This window comes from Acipenser ruthenus, unplaced genomic scaffold (genome assembly GCF_902713425.1).
Source record: "Acipenser ruthenus unplaced genomic scaffold, fAciRut3.2 maternal haplotype, whole genome shotgun sequence".
Lineage (NCBI taxonomy): Eukaryota > Metazoa > Chordata > Actinopteri > Acipenseriformes > Acipenseridae > Acipenser > Acipenser ruthenus.
The window spans coordinates 1-19456 of record NW_026707857.1 but is presented as its reverse complement, the minus strand read 5'-3'; the positions used below and the strand labels follow the sequence as shown (position 1 = coordinate 19456).

Here is a 19456-nt window from a genome sequence, read left to right as displayed (position 1 = left end):
GGTTAAGCTCATAGTGAAACCAGGAGTGGATCAAACTACTCTGCAACGGGAGTCGTATTCCCATCCCTGCAATAATAATAATAATAATTTTATTACCTTGATTAGCCACAGTGTGTCTGATTAACATCAGCATTTTTATTTGTTAAACTTTGGTCAGTCTCTTGGTGATGTCATTAGGAATCATTAAATCGTGGTTTTGATGAAGCGAAGTGGCCTCAAACTAAGAGTCCATATGAGTTTAATCAGACACACCTGAGCTTGTTGTCTAGACACACTGGGGCTGATCCAGCTGCTAGTAAAACCTGGAATGGGTGACACTGCTGTGCAATAGGAGGCTGTCTGGCTGCAGTACTGTGCTCACATGTTGTCGTCCCCCCCCCCCCCCAGTCCCCAGCTCAGCGGTGACCCCCCCAGAGTCACCCCACTCCGACTCGCTCGGCTCCACCTACTCCATCAACGGCCTGCTGGGCATCGCGCACATGGGGGGAGAGGGCAAGAGGAAGCACGAAGACAGTGAGTACCACCCAGACCTCTCTGTGCTTTACAATGCTTGCCTGTGCTTTACCAGACCTCTCTGTGCTTTACAATGCTTCCCTATGCTTTACCAGACCTCTCTGTGCTTTACAATGCTTGCCTGTGCTTTACCAGACCTCTCTGTGCTTTACAATGCTTCCCTATGCTTTACCAGACCTCTCTGTGCTTTACAATGCTTCCCTATGCTTTACCAGACCTCTCTGTGCTTTACAATGCTTCCCTATGCTTTACCAGACCTCTCTGTGCTTTACAATGCTTCCCTGTTCTTTACCACACCTCTCTGTGCTTTACAATGCTTCCCTATGCTTTACCAGACCTCTCTGTGCTTTACAATGCTTCCCTATGCTTTACCAGACCTCTCTGTGCTTTACCATGCTTTCACTGTGCTGTATTACACTTTGCTGTGCTTTGACTGTGTGACACTATTATAAGGTTGAGTACCATCCATCCATCCATCCATCCATCCATCCATCTGTATCCATCCATCCATCTCTCTCTCCTTCCCTTCCTTCTCTCTCTGCAGTCCTGAACTGTGTTTCCTCTCTGATCCTAACTGACCCCTGTCTCTCTCCCTCTCCCTCTCCCTCTCAGGTGATCAGGAGAGCTGTAGGTTGAGTGTGGACTCGCAGGGCAGTGTGGGGAGCGCCCCCAGGAAGCAGCTCCGAGGGGAGCCCCCCTTCTCCGGCACGCTGGACTGCGGCTTCGACAGGCATCCCTACCCCCCTGAGGCCTTCGCGTCGGCCAATCACAGCAAGGCTGAGCAGGTACAAGCCCCGCCCACAGAGCACAGGAACACAACCTCAACCGGCCAGCTAGGACTTTAAAATGCATTTCAAAACATGCTCCCCAACCGGGCTAGATAGAGGCTACGGAACGCCGTGGTGTACAGTGTTTATTGAACAGCACTGGAATGAAGCAAAGACACACTCGAAACTACAGCTCTGCCCAAAAGCATTGCATCCCCCTGTAGAACTCATTGTGCTTCATGAAGTGGAATGAAAGCTGCTGAATAATGTGACGCTAACATATTGAATCGCACACCGCTCTGGAGTTTTCCCATTGGACGAAAAAACGGGCAAAAATGTGACATTTCGAAACCTAACATGAAATACTTACTATTATGTCTTCCGGTGGACTTTTTTTTTTTTGCAATATTATTTTGTAGTTTTTTTGATTACACGATAAATAAAATATCTAAATTATGCTCATATAGTTTTATTTTTATTTTTAAATGATGTCACAATCACGATGGAAAACTTTTTGGCCAGAGAATGTCATCTCAACTTAAATGGAATAAAAACAACTATCTAACTCCAGCTAGATATAGCCATGCTTCTGGTATCAGTATTTCTACACACAGAAACATTGAGAGTATCTCTTTCAAGCAGAATCTCTGATCAGTCACGGACAGTGTGGCCTCTGGATAGCGGCCACACTAACGCGTTTTTTGAGGGTGGCTTGCCATGAAAGGCGCTATATAAAAAGAAATGGATAGATTGATTAATGAGGGGTCAGTAATAGCAGTAGTGGTCAGGGATCTGGACTCTTGACCGGAGGGTCGTGGGTTCAGTCCCAGGTGGGGGACACTGCTGCTGTACCCTTGAACAAGGTACTTTACCTAGATTGCTCCAGTAAAAACCCAGCTGTATAAATAGGGAATTGTATATAAAAAATAATGTGATATCTTGTAACAATTGTAAGTCGCCCTGGATAAGGGCGTCTGCTAAGAAATAAATAATAATAATAATAATAATAATAATAATAATAATAATAATAATAATAATAATAATAATAATCAATCACTGATAGAGCGCTTCTGTAGTGTTTCAGACCGATAGGAGAACTTGTCGAATTCACCCTAAACCCCTCTCCCCTCTCCTCTCTCCCCCAGGCTCTGTACCCCCTCTCCTTGCTAAACAGCAGCATCGAGGATGGCAAGCCCTCCAGCGCTGCCATTGGTCGAAATCTCAGCGCCCATCAGGGATATTCTGTGGTATCAGGTAAGAGTTGCGGTGGCGACAGACGTCAATCAACAAACACGCACACACCCAGACACACAGAACCTCACACACACCACATACACATAATCTAGCTCCAGTATCAAACATCTATCGTGCAAAGTAATCCTTTAATCAATGAGCTCTGAAATAAATCAGATTCAGGGATGGGAATGAGACTCCTATTGCACAGCAGTGTCACCCAGTCCAGGTTTTACTGCCAGCTTGATCAGCCCCAGTGTGTCTAGGTAACAAGCTCAGGTGTGTCTGATTATTAAACTCCTAGTGAAAGCAGGAATGGATCACACTGCTATGTAATGGGAGTCTTATTCCCATCCCCAATGTAGACCCTGTTTATTTACCAGCGCGGATAGTTAAGCTCTCCTCGTAGACCCCCAAAACAAACCCCCCGCTTTTTAAACTTTTCAAAAGGGGGGGGGGAAGCATTTCCAATCACATTATCCAACATCTTCATCATTTTATTTTATTTTATTTTAAAATTTGCAGTCTTTATTTTAAACCATATATATAGGTTTGATTTTCTTTTCCGTTTCATTTCATCTCATCTCACTTCATCTCTGGCGCCCGCAGACTACCACAGCGCCCCCTTGTGCATGAAGCAGGAATCCTCTTCCACCTCAGAAGCGACACACGCAGGCTCCTCCCCCAACGGGCTGCCAAACCCCGCCCTGCTGGAGCTGCAGCCAATCCAGGCTGCCGTCTCTGTGAACGGCTCTGCCCACATGAGCCCCTTCAACGCGTTCACACCACACCCTCCCCACACGCCTCTGTACGGGCAGTTCATCACGCAGCCCCTCCGGACAGGTAAGCGTGGGGCAGCGGGACCCGCACGCAGTCACCAGTGTGCCATTATCAGGATCCAGCCCTCCGCAGGCCAGGGGCACTGCTGTCCACCGGGCTGACTCACCCTTTCAGAGTGAAACGAGAAACAGCAGCTGGGGTTTGTGTGGATCGCTGCTCTCCACAGAGTCCTGAATAAGGAAAGCAGCGATCATCACAAACCCAAGCAGCTGCTTCTTCAGTTCACTCTGATGGCTGGATCGCATCAATATCAGGGTCTAGTGCTGTATATTATAAAGACATTTCAGAGGGCTGGATCGCATCAATATCAGGGTCTAGTGCTGTATATTATAAAGACATTTCAGAGGGCTGGATCACATCGATATCAGGGTCTAGCGCTGTATATTATAAAGACATTTCAGAGGGCTGGATCGCATCAATATCAGGGTCTGCTACACTGTATGTATATGTGTTGCAGTGGGGGTGTTGTGAATGTAATGCATGCTGTCTGTGTTCCTGTAGGTCGGGACATGGTGGGCTCCACTCTTCCGGGGTACCCCCCCCACATCCCCAGCAGCGGGCAGAGCGCATACAGCATGGTGGCAGGTAAAGAGTTAATACAAAGAGTGTCCCCTAGAACGAGCACAGCACAGTGTGATACAGCACAGTGACAGCATGGGAAAGCATAGGGAAGCATTGTAAAGCACAGTGAGGGATTGTAAAGCATAGGGAAACATTGTAAAGCACAGAGAGGGATGGTAAAGCATAGGGAAGCATTGTAAAGCACAGAGAGGTCTGGTAAAGCATAGGGAAGCATTGTAAAGCACAGAGAGGTCTGGTAAAGCATAGGGAAGCATTGTAAAGCACAGAGAGGTCTGGTAAAGCACAGGGAAGCATTGTAAAGCACAGAGAGGGATGGTAAAGCATAGGGAAGCATTGTAAAGCACAGAGAGGTCTGGTAAAGCATAGGGAAGCATTGTAAAGCACAGAGAGGTGTGGTAAAGCATAGGGAAGCATTGTAAAGCACAGAGAGGTCTGGTAAAGCATAGGGAAGCATGGTAAAGCACAGAGAGGTGTGGTAAAGCATAGGGAAGCATTGTAAAGCACAGAGAGGTCTGGTAAAGCATAGGGAAGCATTGTAAAGCACAGAGAGGTCTGGTAAAGCATAGGGAAGCATTGTAAAGCACAGAGAGGGATGGTAAAGCATAGTATAACCACGGGAAAAGCATGGGTCGAAAACTTGTGGGGAACGAAAGGCGAGAGAAAGAGAGAAAGAAGATGAAAGCGATTCAGTCTGCTCTCCTCTGCTCCCTCGTTTTCTGTTCTCTGCTGTAGTTGATTAACTTGAACCGGTTCTGGAAAGCTGGCTGGCGGGTTAATCAGTACCCCCCCCCCCCCCCCCCTCCCCCCTCCCCCCTCCCCCCCGATCGCAGAGACAGGCCCGCGGTTTCGGGGATCACTGGCTCCGACCAATCACAGCCGGCCTGTTTGTTGACAGCACGTTGTCATGGAAACAAAGGGGCCGCAGGGTTCCATTTCGGGAGGGGGGTGGGGTACCTGCCCTTCGAAGCGCGAAATTAGATAGTCTGATTTATTTTTTCGGGAGGGGAAGAGGGGGTGGGAGGAGGGGGTTATACAGCAGAACTCACGGAGGGTGACATTCAATCTCTTCTAATTAATTACCAATTAAATATTGGAATGTTTAAAAAGAAAGGAGGAGGGAGGAGGGAGGAGGGAGGGTGGGAACAGGGTGCAGGGAGGAGGGAGCAGGGAGCAGGGAGAGCCTGCAGCGAGGGTGGAAGCAGTGTTAAAGACTCGGCTGCACGCATCACTGCTCCCCTGGATCTGACCCCCAGCTCTCCAGCAAGCAGGGAAATGAATGTTTACAAGGAAGCGGACCGAACTGGTACTGAGAAGAGCCGAGTGCAAGCAGGGACTTAAACACACACACAAGCAAGCGCAGAAACACACACACACACACCAATACAAAGAAACACACACACACACACAGAAACACACAAGCACACACACACACACAAACACATACAGAAATATACAGAAACACACAGAAATATACAGAAATACACACACACACACACACACACACACACAAATACAAAGAAACACACACACACAGAAATATACAGAAACACACAGGCACACACACACACACAAACACACACAGAAATATACAGAAACACACAGGTACACACACAAACACACACAGAAATATACAGAAACACACAGACACACACACACACAAACACACACAGAAATATACAGAAACACACAGGCACACACACACACAAACACACACAGAAATATACAGAAACACACAGGCACACACACACAAGCACACACACACACACAAATACACAGAAACACACAGGCACACACACACACACAAATACACACAGAAATACACAGAAACACACAGGCACACAAACACACACAGAAATACACAGGCACGCCCACTGAAACACAGAAACAAACACACAAACACACAGAGGTTTTCTGTTGGTTCCCCAGGCTGTGAGTATTCATACTAGACAAGACCCGAGTTTGACAATTGTAACACTAATAACAACAGCAACAGCAACACCAGTGATATTAGCGATTGTATTGACAGCCTGCTCTCTTTCCTCTTGGAAATTCATAGTCGACAAGCTCTGTGTTCAATAATAATAATAATAATATTGAGGTGCCCAGTCCCTGACCACCTTCCGGCGCCTCCTCAAGACTCACCTCTTCAGACAGCACCTGTAGAACTCCTCTGTTCTTCCCCTGGGACACTTATCACCCTTCCTTAAATGCGCTTTACTTGCTCTTATCTGCCCCCTATTTTACTGCATTTAATCCTGTACTTTAGAGTACTGTAATCTGTCACAAGTGTTATTTAATTGGTAGTATTTTGTATTTAATTATATCCTGATGTAACTATCACTGACACTGTTATCTGCTGTATTATTGAATTGTATTTTGTCACACTTGTACTTGCTAGAACCAAAGTATTTATCTTGTTCTTAATTGTATTAATACTTGTACTGTGATTCTTGAAATGTATTTTTGTTTACGACTGTAAGTCGTCCTGGATAAGGGCGTCTGCTAAGAAATAAATAATAATAATAATAATAATAATAATAATAATAATAATAATAATAATAATAATGAGAGGTATTGACAGCCTGCTCTCTCCCCTGTCTCCGCAGGCAGCGAGTTCTCCAGCACTGCGTACTCTCACTCCCCCTACACCTCCTACAGCGACGCCTGGAGGTTCACCAACTCGGGGATCCTCGGTAAGACTCGGCCAGGCTCGAGAGCTCCTCATTGGGGAGCGAGGGAGAGCACCCCCCCTCAGATCAAACTGCCTGGGCCGGGGGGTCAAAGGCTATCCCTACAGCACCCGCGCGGGTCAGAGTGGCTGTGAATAGAAGAGGGGGGCTCTCAGACAACAGGGGGGGGGCAGGGGGCTCTGGTTGGGTGGGCGACATTGAGAAACAAATTCAGAAAGACTTGTAGTCAAAATGTTTGTCATTGAATATACACCGAGAAAGACTTCTAGTGGAAACGTTTGCCATTGAATTCACACTGAAGACACCGAGAAAGACTTCTAGTGGAAACGTTTGCCATTGAATTGACACTGAAGACGCTGAGAAAGACTTCTAGTGGAAACGTTTGCCATTGAATTTAAACTGAAGACACCGAGAAAGACTTCTAGTGGAAACGCTTGCCATTGAATTTACACTGAAGACACTGAGAAAGACTTCTAGAGAAAACGTTTGCCATTGAATTTACATTGAAGACGCTGAGACTTCTAGTGGAAACGTTTGCCATTGAATTTACACTGAAGACACTGAGAAAGACTTCTAGTGGAAACGTTTGCCGTTGAATTTACACTGAAGACGCTGAGAAAGACTTCTAGTGGAAACGTTTGCCGTTGAATTTACACTGAAGACGCTGAGAAAGACGTCTAGTGGAAACGTTTGCCATTGAATTTACACTGAAGACACTGAGAAAGACTTCTAGAGGAAACGTTTGCCATTGAATTTACATTGAAGACGCTGAGACTTCTAGTGGAAACGTTTGCCATTGAATTTACACTGAAGACACTGAGAAAGACTTCTAGTGAACGTTTGCCATTGAATTTACATTGAAGACGCTGAGACTTCTAGTGGAAACGTTTGCCATTGAATTTACACTGAAGACACTGAGAAAGACTTCTAGTGGAAACGTTTGCCATTGAATTTACACTGAAGACACTGAGAAAGACTTCTAGAGGAAACGTTTGCCATTGAATTTACATTGAAGACGCTGAGACTTCTAGTGGAAACGTTTGCCATTGAATTTACACTGAAGACACTGAGAAAGACTTCTAGTGAACGTTTGCCATTGAATTTACATTGAAGACGCTGAGACTTCTAGTGGAAACGTTTGCCATTGAATTTACACTGAAGACACTGAGAAAGACTTCTAGTGGAAACGTTTGCCATTGAATTTACACTGAAGACACCGAGAAAGACTTCTAGTGAACGTTTGCCATTGAATTTACATTGAAGACGCTGAGACTTCTAGTGGAAACGTTTGCCATTGAATTTACACTGAAGACGCTGAGAGAGATTTCTAGTGGAAACGTTTGCCATTGAATTTACACTGAAGACGCTGAGACTTCTAGTCAAAATGTTTATAGTTGAATGTATTTCTTTCAGTAGTTCTAAACTGTGATTGTAACCGAATCCGGACTGTCACTAACCCCGCCTCTCTACCTCCCTCCTCAGGCTCACCCTATTACTACAGTTCTGCCGCCCGGACCGCCCCTCCCTCCACCGCGACCGCCGCCTACGACCACCTCTAGTCGCCACGGAAACGGTCATCCCACAATCAGGAGGGACAGGAAACCAGGAGGAAAAAAAAACCAAAAAACTTTATTTATAAAATAATAATAATAATAATAATAATAATTAATAAATACATAAATGAAAAAGGCAGAGGTGAATGAACGACACCGCCAGGATCGGCCCTCGTGTTAACAGCGTGGTTCTGAAGCAATGAAACAAACTGTCTTGTTCTGTTAACTGTTAAAAGGCTCGCTTGAGTCTTATTACTCTTTTTTTTTTGTTTAAAAGTGATGCTCAGATTTTTTTAAAATGTAACCCTGAAATACACTGCAGGTGACCTGATTTGGACTATTTAGTTCAGTCACCACAGTGATGGGGATAAGACTCCCGTTAGAGAGCAGTTTGATCCCTTCCTGCTTTCACTGTGAGTTTAATAATCAGACGCACCTGAGTTTGCTCGCTTTTTTTAATTTTAAGTCGTCACCAATGTTTATTTTACCCCAGGTTTTCTCCCCAATTTGGAATGCCCAATTATTATTTTGATCCCGGTTCACCGCTGCAACCCCCCAGCGACTCCGAAAACGGAGGCTGAGACACGCGTCCTCCGAAACACGATCCTGCCAAATACGTCATTTTCCACAGCGAAGCCACCACACCTACAGTGCCGGAGGACAACGCAGATCTGAATGGCTCCACTGCAGACCCGCAGGCGCCCTATCGGCCACAGGGGTTGCTGGTGCCCGTTGCCCTGCCGACCTAAGCCCTCCCTACCCGGTCGCTCGACCAATTGTGCGCCGCCCCCTGGGAACCCCCGGTCACTGACATAGCGAGGATTTGAACCTGCGCTCTCCAGGCTACAGGGCGCATCCTGCACTCCACGCGGAGCGCCTTTACTGGATGCGCACACCGGAGCTTGTTAGCTAGACACTCTGGGGCTGATCAAGCTGCTAGTAAAACCTGGACTGGGTGACGCTGCTGTGCAATAGGAGTCTGATTGCCCGCCCTGTGCTGAGCATGTTTGTGACAGACAGTCTTGCTAGTTTGGTGTAAATACTGGAAACGAGACAAATCGAGAAACTCTCTCCTCGAACCGCACTGGTCAGGTGTAAGAAACACACAACGTTTTGATTTTTTTTTTTCTTATTATTATTAAGTTAATAAAAGCTGTTGTTGAAATGACCGGAGAGCGCGTCCGCTCCCAAACACCGCCTGTTGTTTTTTTTGTGTTTGTTTGTTTTTCCTTGTGGTTTTTATTACCGAGGATGTAAATAAATGATTTCTATAAGAAGTATTTTAATTAAAATAAAGCATGTTACGAAACAGCCGCTGTGTTGTGTTCATATTGATGGAAAATGTGTGCGTGCGTGTGTGCGCGTGCGTGCGTGCGTGTGTGCGTGCGTGTCTGTGTGTGCGTGCGGGGGGGGTGATAAAAGCATTCCTCTCTTATTAAAAAAAAAGTAATTAACCAGGGGTGTCTGGTGCACTAATGTCATGATACATGCAGGTCAAGATACTATACTCATCACGACACATGCTGCCGACCGCAGGAAGCAGCACACAGGGGGTGCTGAATTTTAAAGAGGATACGAGCTGCAGCTTGGTGTTGGTGTTCCTGAAACTCAGGTGCTAATCCCGATGGTTTCCTGTAGTTGCCATTTATGTCGAAACCATTTCAAAAACAAAACATCATGCGGAGAAAGCATCGCGATTCATCCACACACACAGTGAACGGGTAACGCCCTAGCTGTGACTACAGTTCCCAGCATGCCTCTTGACCTGCGGCGGGGGTGAGGGATGCTGGGAGCTGTAGTTCTTTAACAATACATACCAGACATGGGGTCAGCTATATAATTACAATGACAACACGATTGTTAGCAGTGCAATAGTGCAAGGATAGCGCATCAGCTGAGGATCCAGTAACGTGGTGCTGAGTTCAGGCGAGTCCAGTGCAGAGCAGGAGGGGCGGAGCAGGAGATGTACAAGCGCAGAGTAAACAGGGGGGTCTCGGAGGAGGCGGAACGGGAGGTAGTGAGAGACGGAGCGGTCCTGAGGTTCTCCGGTGGCTGGATCCCTCCCTCCCCGGCTCCAGATTGAAGGGGTGTAGAGGGGCAGGGATACAGTATTTCTGAGCATTATGCAGTCTTAGAAAAAGCGCCTCCCTTGAGCTGTAACAGTTTTTTGTAAATGGGATTAATCGCGGTAATCCAATAAGGAACTGTCCGGCTGCGGGACACAATGAAAGCAGATTTAATCCATATTGACTGGCTGGGACCCTGCTGGGGTGGGGGGGGCTGGGGGGGGGGGGGGGGGCTGGATAGGCTACACACCCTGCCTGACTGACTGAGGCATGACACCAAATACATGACATGGGAAGAGGACTTCCGATCCTGGTTTCACTGGGAGTTTAATACTCAGACACACCTGAGCTTGTTACCTAGACACACTGGGGCTGATCAAGCTGCTGGTAAAACCTGGACTGGGTGACACTGCTGTGCAATAGGAGTCTGATTCCCAGCCCGGTTTCAATACTAAACTCATGTGTGAGGTAAAAAATAAAGTAAAATAAATTCAACTAAAAGTCTCTCAGCGTCTTCAGTGTAAATTCAATGGCAAACGTTTCCACTAGAAGTCTTTCTCAGCGTCTTCAGTGTAAATTCAATGGCAAACGTTTCCACTAGAAGTCTTTCTCAGCGTCTTCAGTGTAGATTCAATGACAAACGTTTCCACTAGAAGTCTTTCTCGGCGTCTTCAGTGTAAATTCAATGGCAAACGTTTCCACTAGAAGTCTCTCTCAGCGTCTTCAGTGTAAATTCAATGGCAAACGTTTCCACTAGAAGTCTTTCTCAGTTTCTTCAGTGTCAATTCAATGGCAAACGTTTCCACTAGAAGTCTCTCTCAGCGTCTTCAGTGTAAATTCAATGGCAAACGTTTCTCAATGACGTTGAAGACCTCTTAAAAAAAATCCGGTCGAAACGTTTGTATATATCGGATGAAGGAATACAAAAGTATTTTCTGTAGAATAAAACATATTTAAAATGATCTTTTCTGTGGAACTCTGGTTCGTGTCGTCATGAGAACAGAAGAAACGTTCTGGAACGAGAAAACGGCGTTCGGCCCATCAAGGCTCGTGCCTCGCTGGCCCACCATTGGGAGGAGTGGCTCACTTACAAGCGCGGAATCCGACCGCGGTGATATTGCACCCGGTTCCCAGTAACAGCCCAGCAGCAGACGTGTCTGGCAGCTTATTTATTTCAGATCGTTGTGTAGAAACCCCGCCATGCTGCCTCTGCACAGTATCAGAGAGAAATCTCAGCGACTTCGCTTTCTACTACCAATAATAATAATAATAATAATAATAATAATAATAATAATAATAATTCAAGTCGCGGTTTTAGTATATGTCTGCACAGCTCCCCCCCCCCCTAAAAATACGAATGAAAGAAAAGACAGGACTTGGTCGCTGATCCTGAAAGCACGCACATCTGTTTAATCTCGCTGTTATTTTCTGCCTTCTGTAGTTTTATTTGCAATTACCCCCCCCCCCCCCCCCCCCCCCCCCCCTTCTCTCTCCCGGTCTCATTATAATCGGCTATAACGAGGTTCCGCTCGGTGACGCGACGCGCCGCACCTGGATTCTGAGCCGGGGAAGCGAGTCCGCGAGCCCGCATGATGGATTATCAGTCTAGCGGAGGAGACACTCTGTTCCGAATGAAGGCGATGCGATGCAACATGAATCATCGCTTCGTTTACATTTTTATCGTTTTTATTTTATTTTTTTTAAAGCGAGAAAAGTATTCATTTGCCACAAACTAATTTTCTTTGGAAAAGCACAGACATTGGATAATCACATAATAAAATCACAGCACAGTGTAGTAAAGCACAGTTAAAGCATAGGGAAGCATTGTAAAGCACAGAGAGGTCTGGTAAAGCATAGGGAAGCATTGTAAAGCACAGAGAGGTCTGGTAAAGCATAGGGAAGCATTGTAAAGCACAGAGAGGTGTGGTAAAGCATAGGGAAGCATTGTAAAGCACAGAGAGGTGTGGTAAAGCATAGGGAAGCATTGTAAAGCACAGAGAGGTCTGGTAAAGCATAGGGAAGCATTGTAAAGCACAGAGAGGTCTGGCAAAGCATAGGGAATCATTGTAAAGCACAGAGAGGTCTGGTAAAGCATAGGGAAGCAATGTAAAGCACAGAGAGGTGTGGTAAAGCATAGGGAAGCATTGTAAAGCACAGAGAGGTCTGGCAAAGCATAGGGAATCATTGTAAAGCACAGAGAGGTCTGGTAAAGCATAGGGAAGCAATGTAAAGCACAGAGAGGTCTGGTAAAGCATAGGGAAGCATTGTAAAGCACAGAGAGGTGTGGTAAAGCATAGGGAAGCATTGTAAAGCACAGAGAGGTCTGGTAAAGCATAGGGAAGCAATGTAAAGCACAGAGAGGTGTGGTAAAGCATAGGGAAGCATTGTAAAGCACAGAGAGGTCTGGTAAAGCATAGGGAAGCATTGTAAAGCACAGAGAGGTCTGGTAAAGCATAGGGAAGCATTGTAAAGCACAGAGAGGTATGGTAAAGCATAGGGAAGCATTGTAAAGCACAGAGAGGTCTGGTAAAGCATAGGGAAGCATTGTAAAGCACAGCGAGGTCTGGTAAAGCATAGGGAAGCATTGTAAAGCACAGCGAGGTCTGGTAAAGCATAGGGAAGCATTGTAAAGCACAGAGAGGTCTGGTAAAGCATAGGGAAGCATTGTAAAGCACAGAGAGGTCTGGTAAAGCATAGGGAAGCATTGTAAAGCACAGAGAGGTCTGGTAAAGCATAGGGAAGCATTGTAAAGCACAGAGAGCTAAGGCAGGGTATAACCATGGAAAATCAGAAATCGACGCTACCCTCCCCCTAAATAATTGTTTTTTTTAAAGACAAGTTAAGTTAATTGGATCGGACCCATTGTGAAATGAAACCCCTTGAATAAATCTTCAGGCAGCAAAAGTTAAATAAAAATAAAGGCAGCAATGAACCAGATCATTAGATATTCATTAGGGACCCCCCCCCCTCCCAACCCCCCCTCCGCATCAATTAAAGGAAGTTTAGACAACAACCCCCCCAGTGTCGCTACACTAACAGCAATTTAGTGAAAACAAAACCTGCAGGAGAGGGGCAACCGGGCTCCTACTGTGAGTCCTTTGAGCCCCAGAGCCTGTAGGAGGGCAGCGAGGGTCACCCCCGCACCCCCGGAGCAGCGGGGCTGCTCTAAGTGACCAATCTGCCCATTAGCGCAGCCTGCCTCCCTGTGAGAGGAGGGAGCAATTAACACAGCAGCACAATACAGGCATCCAGCCGGAACAGAGTGCAGGCAAGACAAAGTGAGAGGAGAGGGGGAGAGGACAGAGGAGAGAAGAGAAGAGAGGAGGAGGGGAGAGAGGAGAGGGGAGAGGAGAGGGGAGGAGAGGAGAGGAGAGAGGAGAGGAGAGGAGAGGAGAGAGGAGAGGGGAGGAGAGAGAGGAGAGAGGAGAGAGGAGAGGAGAGGAGAGAGGAGAGGAGAGAGAGAGGAGAGGAGATAGAGGAGAGAGGAGAGAAGAGAAGAGAGGAGGAGGGGAGAGAGGGGAGGGGAGAGAGGAGAGGGGAGAGGGGAGAGGGGAGAGGGAGAGAGGAGAGGAGATAGAAGGGAGAGGAGAGAGGAGAGGGGGAGAGGGGAGAGGAGAGAAGAGAAGAGAGGAGGAGGGGAGAGAGGAGAGGGGAGAGGGGAGAGGGAGAGAGGAGAGGAGATAGAAGGGAGAGGAGAGAGGAGAGGGGGAGAGGGGAGAGGAGAGGAGATAGAAGGGCGAGGAGAGAGGAGAGGGGGAGAGGGGAGAGGAGAGAGGGGAGAGGGAGAGGGGAGAGGGAGAGGGGAGAGAGGGGGAGAGGATAGGAGGACAGCTCTGACCTCTAGAGTCACACTGCCTCTCTCCCAGTCCCTCAGATCTGCGCAGGGCGGGTCACACAGTCAGGGGAGCGCAGGGTGGGTCACACAGTTAGGGGGGCGCAGGTTCTCAGCTCTGTGCAGGGTGGGGGTCACACAGTCAGGGGAGCGCAGGTTCTCAGCTCTGTGCAGGGTGGGGGTCACACAGTTAGGGGGGCGCAGGTTCTCAGCTCTGTGCAGGGTGGGGGTCACACCGTTAGGTGAGCGCAGGTTCTCAGCTCTGTGCAGGGTGGGGGTCACACAGTTAGGGGAGCGCAGGTTCTCAGCTCTGTGCAGGGTGGGGGTCACACAGTCAGGGGAGCGCAGGTTCTCAGCTCTGTGCAGGGTGGGGGTCACACAGTTAGGGGGGCGCAGGTTCTCAGCTCTGTGCAGGGTGGGGGTCACACAGTTAGGGGGGCGCAGGTTCTCAGCTCTGTGCAGGGTGGGGGTCACACCGTTAGGGGAGTGCAGGTTCTCATCTCTGTGCAGGGTGGGGGTCACACAGTCAGGGGAGCGTAGGTTCTCAGCTCTGTGCAGGGTGGGGGTCACACAGTTAGGGGAGCGCAGGTTCTCAGCTCTGTGCAGGGTGGGGGTCACACAGTCAGGGGAGCGCAGGTTCTCAGCTCTGTGCAGGGTGGGGGTCACACCGTTAGGGGAGCGCAGGTTCTCAGCTCTGTGCAGGGTGGGGGTCACACAGTCAGGGGAGCGCAGGTTCTCAGCTCTGTGCAGGGTGGGGGTCACACAGTTAGGGGGGCGCAGGTTCTCAGCTCTGTGCAGGGTGGGGGTCACACAGTCAGGGGAGCGCAGGTTCTTAGCTCTGTGCAGGGTGCGGGTCACACAGTCAGGGGAGCGCAGGTTCTCAGCTCTGTGCAGGGTGGGGGTCACACAGTTAGGGGGGCGCAGGTTCTCAGCTCTGCCAAGCTTCTTTTTAGGGTCTCTGAACTTCACAACATTTCGATCCCACACGCTGGACTCCTGAACTATCTGTGCAGCACCGAGCGATACAGGCCAGGGTTCAAGGCATGGAAACTCCCGCTAGCCCTGGATTTCAGATCAGGACTGCCCCGCAGTGAGACGAGACCGAGGGCTGCAGATTCACTGCTGGGGGGGCTGTGCTTGCAGCTACAGGGAGGGGGGGGGGGGGGGATTTTAAAAAGCTTAGTGAAGGGATTACTGTTCAGTGGATTCTGCACTTTTACACCACTGCTATCTCTTATGAGTGTTTAAGTTGAGGGTAAAGTTTTAGAACTGTCCCGAGTGTGTCTAACCCTTCCACCCCCCCCCCCAAACCCCCCCCCCACCCAGCCGCGGGATGAAGACACCCCCCCGCTGCCCTCCCGGGCTCTTTCCTTTTTCATTTCTTAACGAGCCTGAAGGATTTGCTGAAGACCCTCATGCAGAGACACAGAGAGAAAGGAAAGGTTTTCAAGGGGGCTGTGCAGTCGGGGTTTGACAAAAGAAAACTTTCTTTTTTCCATTTCATTCTTTCTTTCTTTACTTCTTTTTTTAAAATGTCAAAGAGACTCCCTGCAGACAGTGAGAGGGCTGACTGCTGCTGCTGCTGCTGCTGCTGGTGGCCACCTCTGTGTTTACCAAATACCCCCCCCCGCCTCCCCGAACATGACATTATAAAAATAAACAGAGAGACAAATCATTCAAACAGGAAGACAGTTCAAACTATCATTAAACACAGCAATGCAAAATAAAACCATTACAAACAACAAAAAAACAATTCCACTATACTGTGTGTGTGTGTGTGTGTGTGTGTGTGACTGTGTGTGTGTGTGTGTGTCAGTGTGTGTGTGTGTGTGTCAGTGTGTGTGTGTGTGTCAGTGTGTGTGTGTGTGTGTGTGTGTCTGTGCTCTGTGCTCTGTGCTCTGTGTGTGTGTGTGTGTGTGTGTGTGTCTGTGCTCTGTGCTCTGTGATCTGTGTGTGTGTGTGTGTGTGTCTGTGCTCTGTGCTCTGTGTGTGTGTGTGTGTGTGTCTGTGCTCTGTGCTCTGTGTGTGTGTGTGTGTGTGTGTCTGTGCTCTGTGCTCTGTGCTCTGTGCTCTGTGTGTGTGTGTGTGTGTGTGTGTGTCTGTGCTCTGTGCTCTGTGCTCTGTGTGTGTGTGTGTGTGTGTGTGTCTGTGCTCTGTGCTCTGTGCTCTGTGTGTGTGTGTGTGTGTGTCTGTGCACTGTGCTCTGTGTGTGTGTGTGTGTGTGTGTGTGTGCTAGTGGTGTGCTCTGTGTGTGTGTGTGCTAGTGGTGTGCTCTGTGTGTGTGTGTGTGTGTGTCTGTGCTCTGTGCTCTGTGTGTGTGTGTGTGTGTGTGTGTGTGCTAGTGGTGTGCTCTGTGTGTGTGTGTGCTAGTGGTGTGCTCTGTGTGTGTGTGTGTGTGTGTGTCTGTGCTCTGTGTGTGTGTGTGTGTGTGTGTGTGTCTGTGCTCTGTGCTCTGTGTGTGTGTGTCTGTGCTCTGTGCTCTGTGCTCTGTGTGTGTGTGTGTGTGTCTGTGCTCTGTGCTCTGTGTGTGTGTGTGCTCTGTGTGTGTGTGTGCTAGTGCTGTGCTCTGTGTGTGTGTGTGTGCTAGTGCTGTGCTCTGTGTGTGTGTGTGTGTGTGTGTGTGTGTGTGTGCTCTGTGCTCTGTGTGTGTGTGTGTGTGTCTTTGCTCTGTGCTCTGTGTGTGTGTGTGTTTGTGTGTGCTAGTGGTGTGCTCTGTGTGTGTGTGTGCTAGTGGTGTGCTCTGTGTGTGTGTGTGCTAGTGGTGTGCTCTGTGTGTGTGTGTGTGCTAGTGCTGTGCTCTGTGTGTGTGTGTGTGTGTGTCTGTGCTGCACACTCACAGCCAGGACTACAGGTTTCGCAACACTGCCCAGAGTTTAAATAAACATTTATTTCAAAGCAATTTTAAAAAGGTTTTGTGACATCCATCTCAAGGGTTAACCTGTAAGTGCTTGAATAGAACTCCCAGTGACAAGATTTACATCACAACGCAGGTTCGAGTTTACACACACAAGAGATGGGAATAAGACTCCTATTGCACAGCAGTGTCACCCAGTCCAGGTTTTACTAGCAGCTTGATCAGCCCCAGTGTGTCTAGCTAACAAGCTCAGGAATGTTTCTGAAAACATCTTCCATAATGCACACAGGCAAGCATTGTAAAGCACAGAGAGGTCTGGTAAAGCATACCTTTTTATTAAAAACTCTTTGTGATTCATTCCATTCCAAAATTGTAACTTTTCATAATTCCTTAACTTTATTATAATTAGTTTATTTAGCAGACGCCTTTATCCAAGGCGACTTACAGAGACTAGGGTGTGTGAACTATGCATCAGCTGCAGAGTCACTTACAACTACGTCTCACCCGAAAGACGGAGCACAAGGAGGTTAAGTGACTTGCTCAGGGTCACACAGTGAGTCAGTGGCTGAGGTGGGATTTGAACCGGGGACCTCCTGGTTTACAAGCCCTTTTCTTTAACCACTGGACCCCACAGCCGCCTTAACTAAACCATATGAGTCCATAATAACAAAAAACAAACGAACAAAAAACCCCACAGCGTACCCACCTCCCGTAGCGCGGCTGCGCAACATCGTCACATGTCCTGTGTTTGTTAGTTTATCCACTGCACGCCTTACCTTTACTAGAATACCCTTAATCTTCATCATCATCATCATCATCATAACACAGTCTGAAACTGTCGCTCCGGATACGATAAGAACGCTAGATAACAGCCCGCAGAGACGCCGGTCCGGCGGATTCCTCAGGTAACGACGCGTTCTCATCACGTACAGGTGAACCGGCAGAGACCGGAGAGAACTTCTACAGCGCACGGGCGACACCTTGTGGTAGCATTGTGTATGATCGGCATTTATTTGTACTATTAACTTGAAGGCGCTGTGTAACAGGTGCGTGCAGGTGCATCGCTTCACGCTTCTTCTCAGTTTATTATTATTATTATTAGTAGGAGTAGTAGTAGTAGTAGTAGTATTTGTTGTATTCTAGGGTGTTTGTAGTCATTCCGTTATTATTGCAATTGAATAATATAACAGTTTTAATAAAATAACAGTTTGTATTTGTGTTTGTTCATAAATCTGTGTCAAGCTTCTTTGACTGTGAGTTCAGTAACTGTTCTTCGGGTCCAGCTGCCTGCCATAGACGTGTGTAACACAGGCCAGATCAGACAGACAGACAGACAGACAGACACAGAGACAGGCAAAGAGACAGACAGAGAGACAGACAGAGAGACACAGACAGACAGACAGACAGACACAGACAGACAGACAGACAGACAGAGAGATAGACAGACAGAGAGATAGATAGACAGACACACAGAGACAGACAGAGACACAGACAGACAGACACACAGAGACAGAGACAGACAGACACACACACAGAGCGACAGACAAACAGACACACAGAGAGACAGACAGAGACACAGACAGGCAGAGACAGAGAGAGACAGACAGACAGAGAGACAGATACACACAGAGCGACAGACAGCAAGACAGAGAGACACACAGACAGACAGTGAGACAGACACACAGATCGACAGAGAGACAGCAAGACAGACAGACAGAGAGACACACAGAGAGAGAAAGACAGACAGACACACAGAGAGACAGAGACAGTGAGACAGACATGAGGACTCAAAACAACACAAGGCTCCACTTTTTTTTTTTTTAACAAGAACCTCCAAAAAATAACAGAAGAAATACAAACGCAGCTTTTAAAAAAAAAATATCTATTTCAAAATGAACAAACAGGAGTGTCGATGGTATTGCAATGTAATCTGGTCTCCAAAACTTCAGTGAAGCACAGTCCCTGTAAACTCTGAGACACAACAGAGTTAAATAAGAATTATATTAATAATATCAAAAATAATAATAATGAAAAAAAATACACAACAGACAAATACATTCAGCAGACAGTGCCCCCCAGTGCTGGGAGGTTACAGTACAGGCAGTTTCAATAACAATAACTTCTAATCTTTGAAGTTCCCTTATAAAGCTCACCCAAGTAAAACAGCACAGGGATTTTGCAACCCCCCCCCCCCCCCCCTTTCACTGTGCTGTGCTTTTACTAGGGGGCACTTTTATAAGGGGAGACTAACGGAGGTGTGTCGCTGCGGTGTACAATTCTGGAGGGAGGCCAGTATAAATGTGACCACTAGGGGAGCTGTGCAGCAGTAATTGCTTCCCCTTGAAACAGTGAGTTTCAGTCATTTTATCCCAAACTATCAACGCCTTCAGGTAGACACTCAATCGAGTAGCTGTTGAAGTGGTCTTCCTCTGTTGAATGCGTTTGATTCTGGTCCTGGTCCGGTTCTGCCCCGGTCCTGGTTCTGTCTCCTCACAGCTGCTCCCTGCTCCTCCGCGGCACAATGAT

General features: G+C 47.7%; 1 protein-coding gene across 1 annotated transcript; it reads left to right on the top strand.

Annotated features, from left to right (window-relative positions):
- Window positions 1–387: 387 nt before the first annotated feature.
- LOC117970722 (paired box protein Pax-8-like) lies at window positions 388–9489 on the top strand (the record flags this gene model as incomplete). The annotated part of the gene is made up of 7 exons (XM_059019443.1): window positions 388–513; window positions 1126–1298; window positions 2426–2534; window positions 3123–3356; window positions 3855–3938; window positions 6542–6628; window positions 8108–9489. Coding segments are annotated over 7 exons (890 nt in total), but the record flags the coding sequence as incomplete, so codon positions are not given.
- Window positions 9490–19456: the final 9967 nt, after the last annotated feature.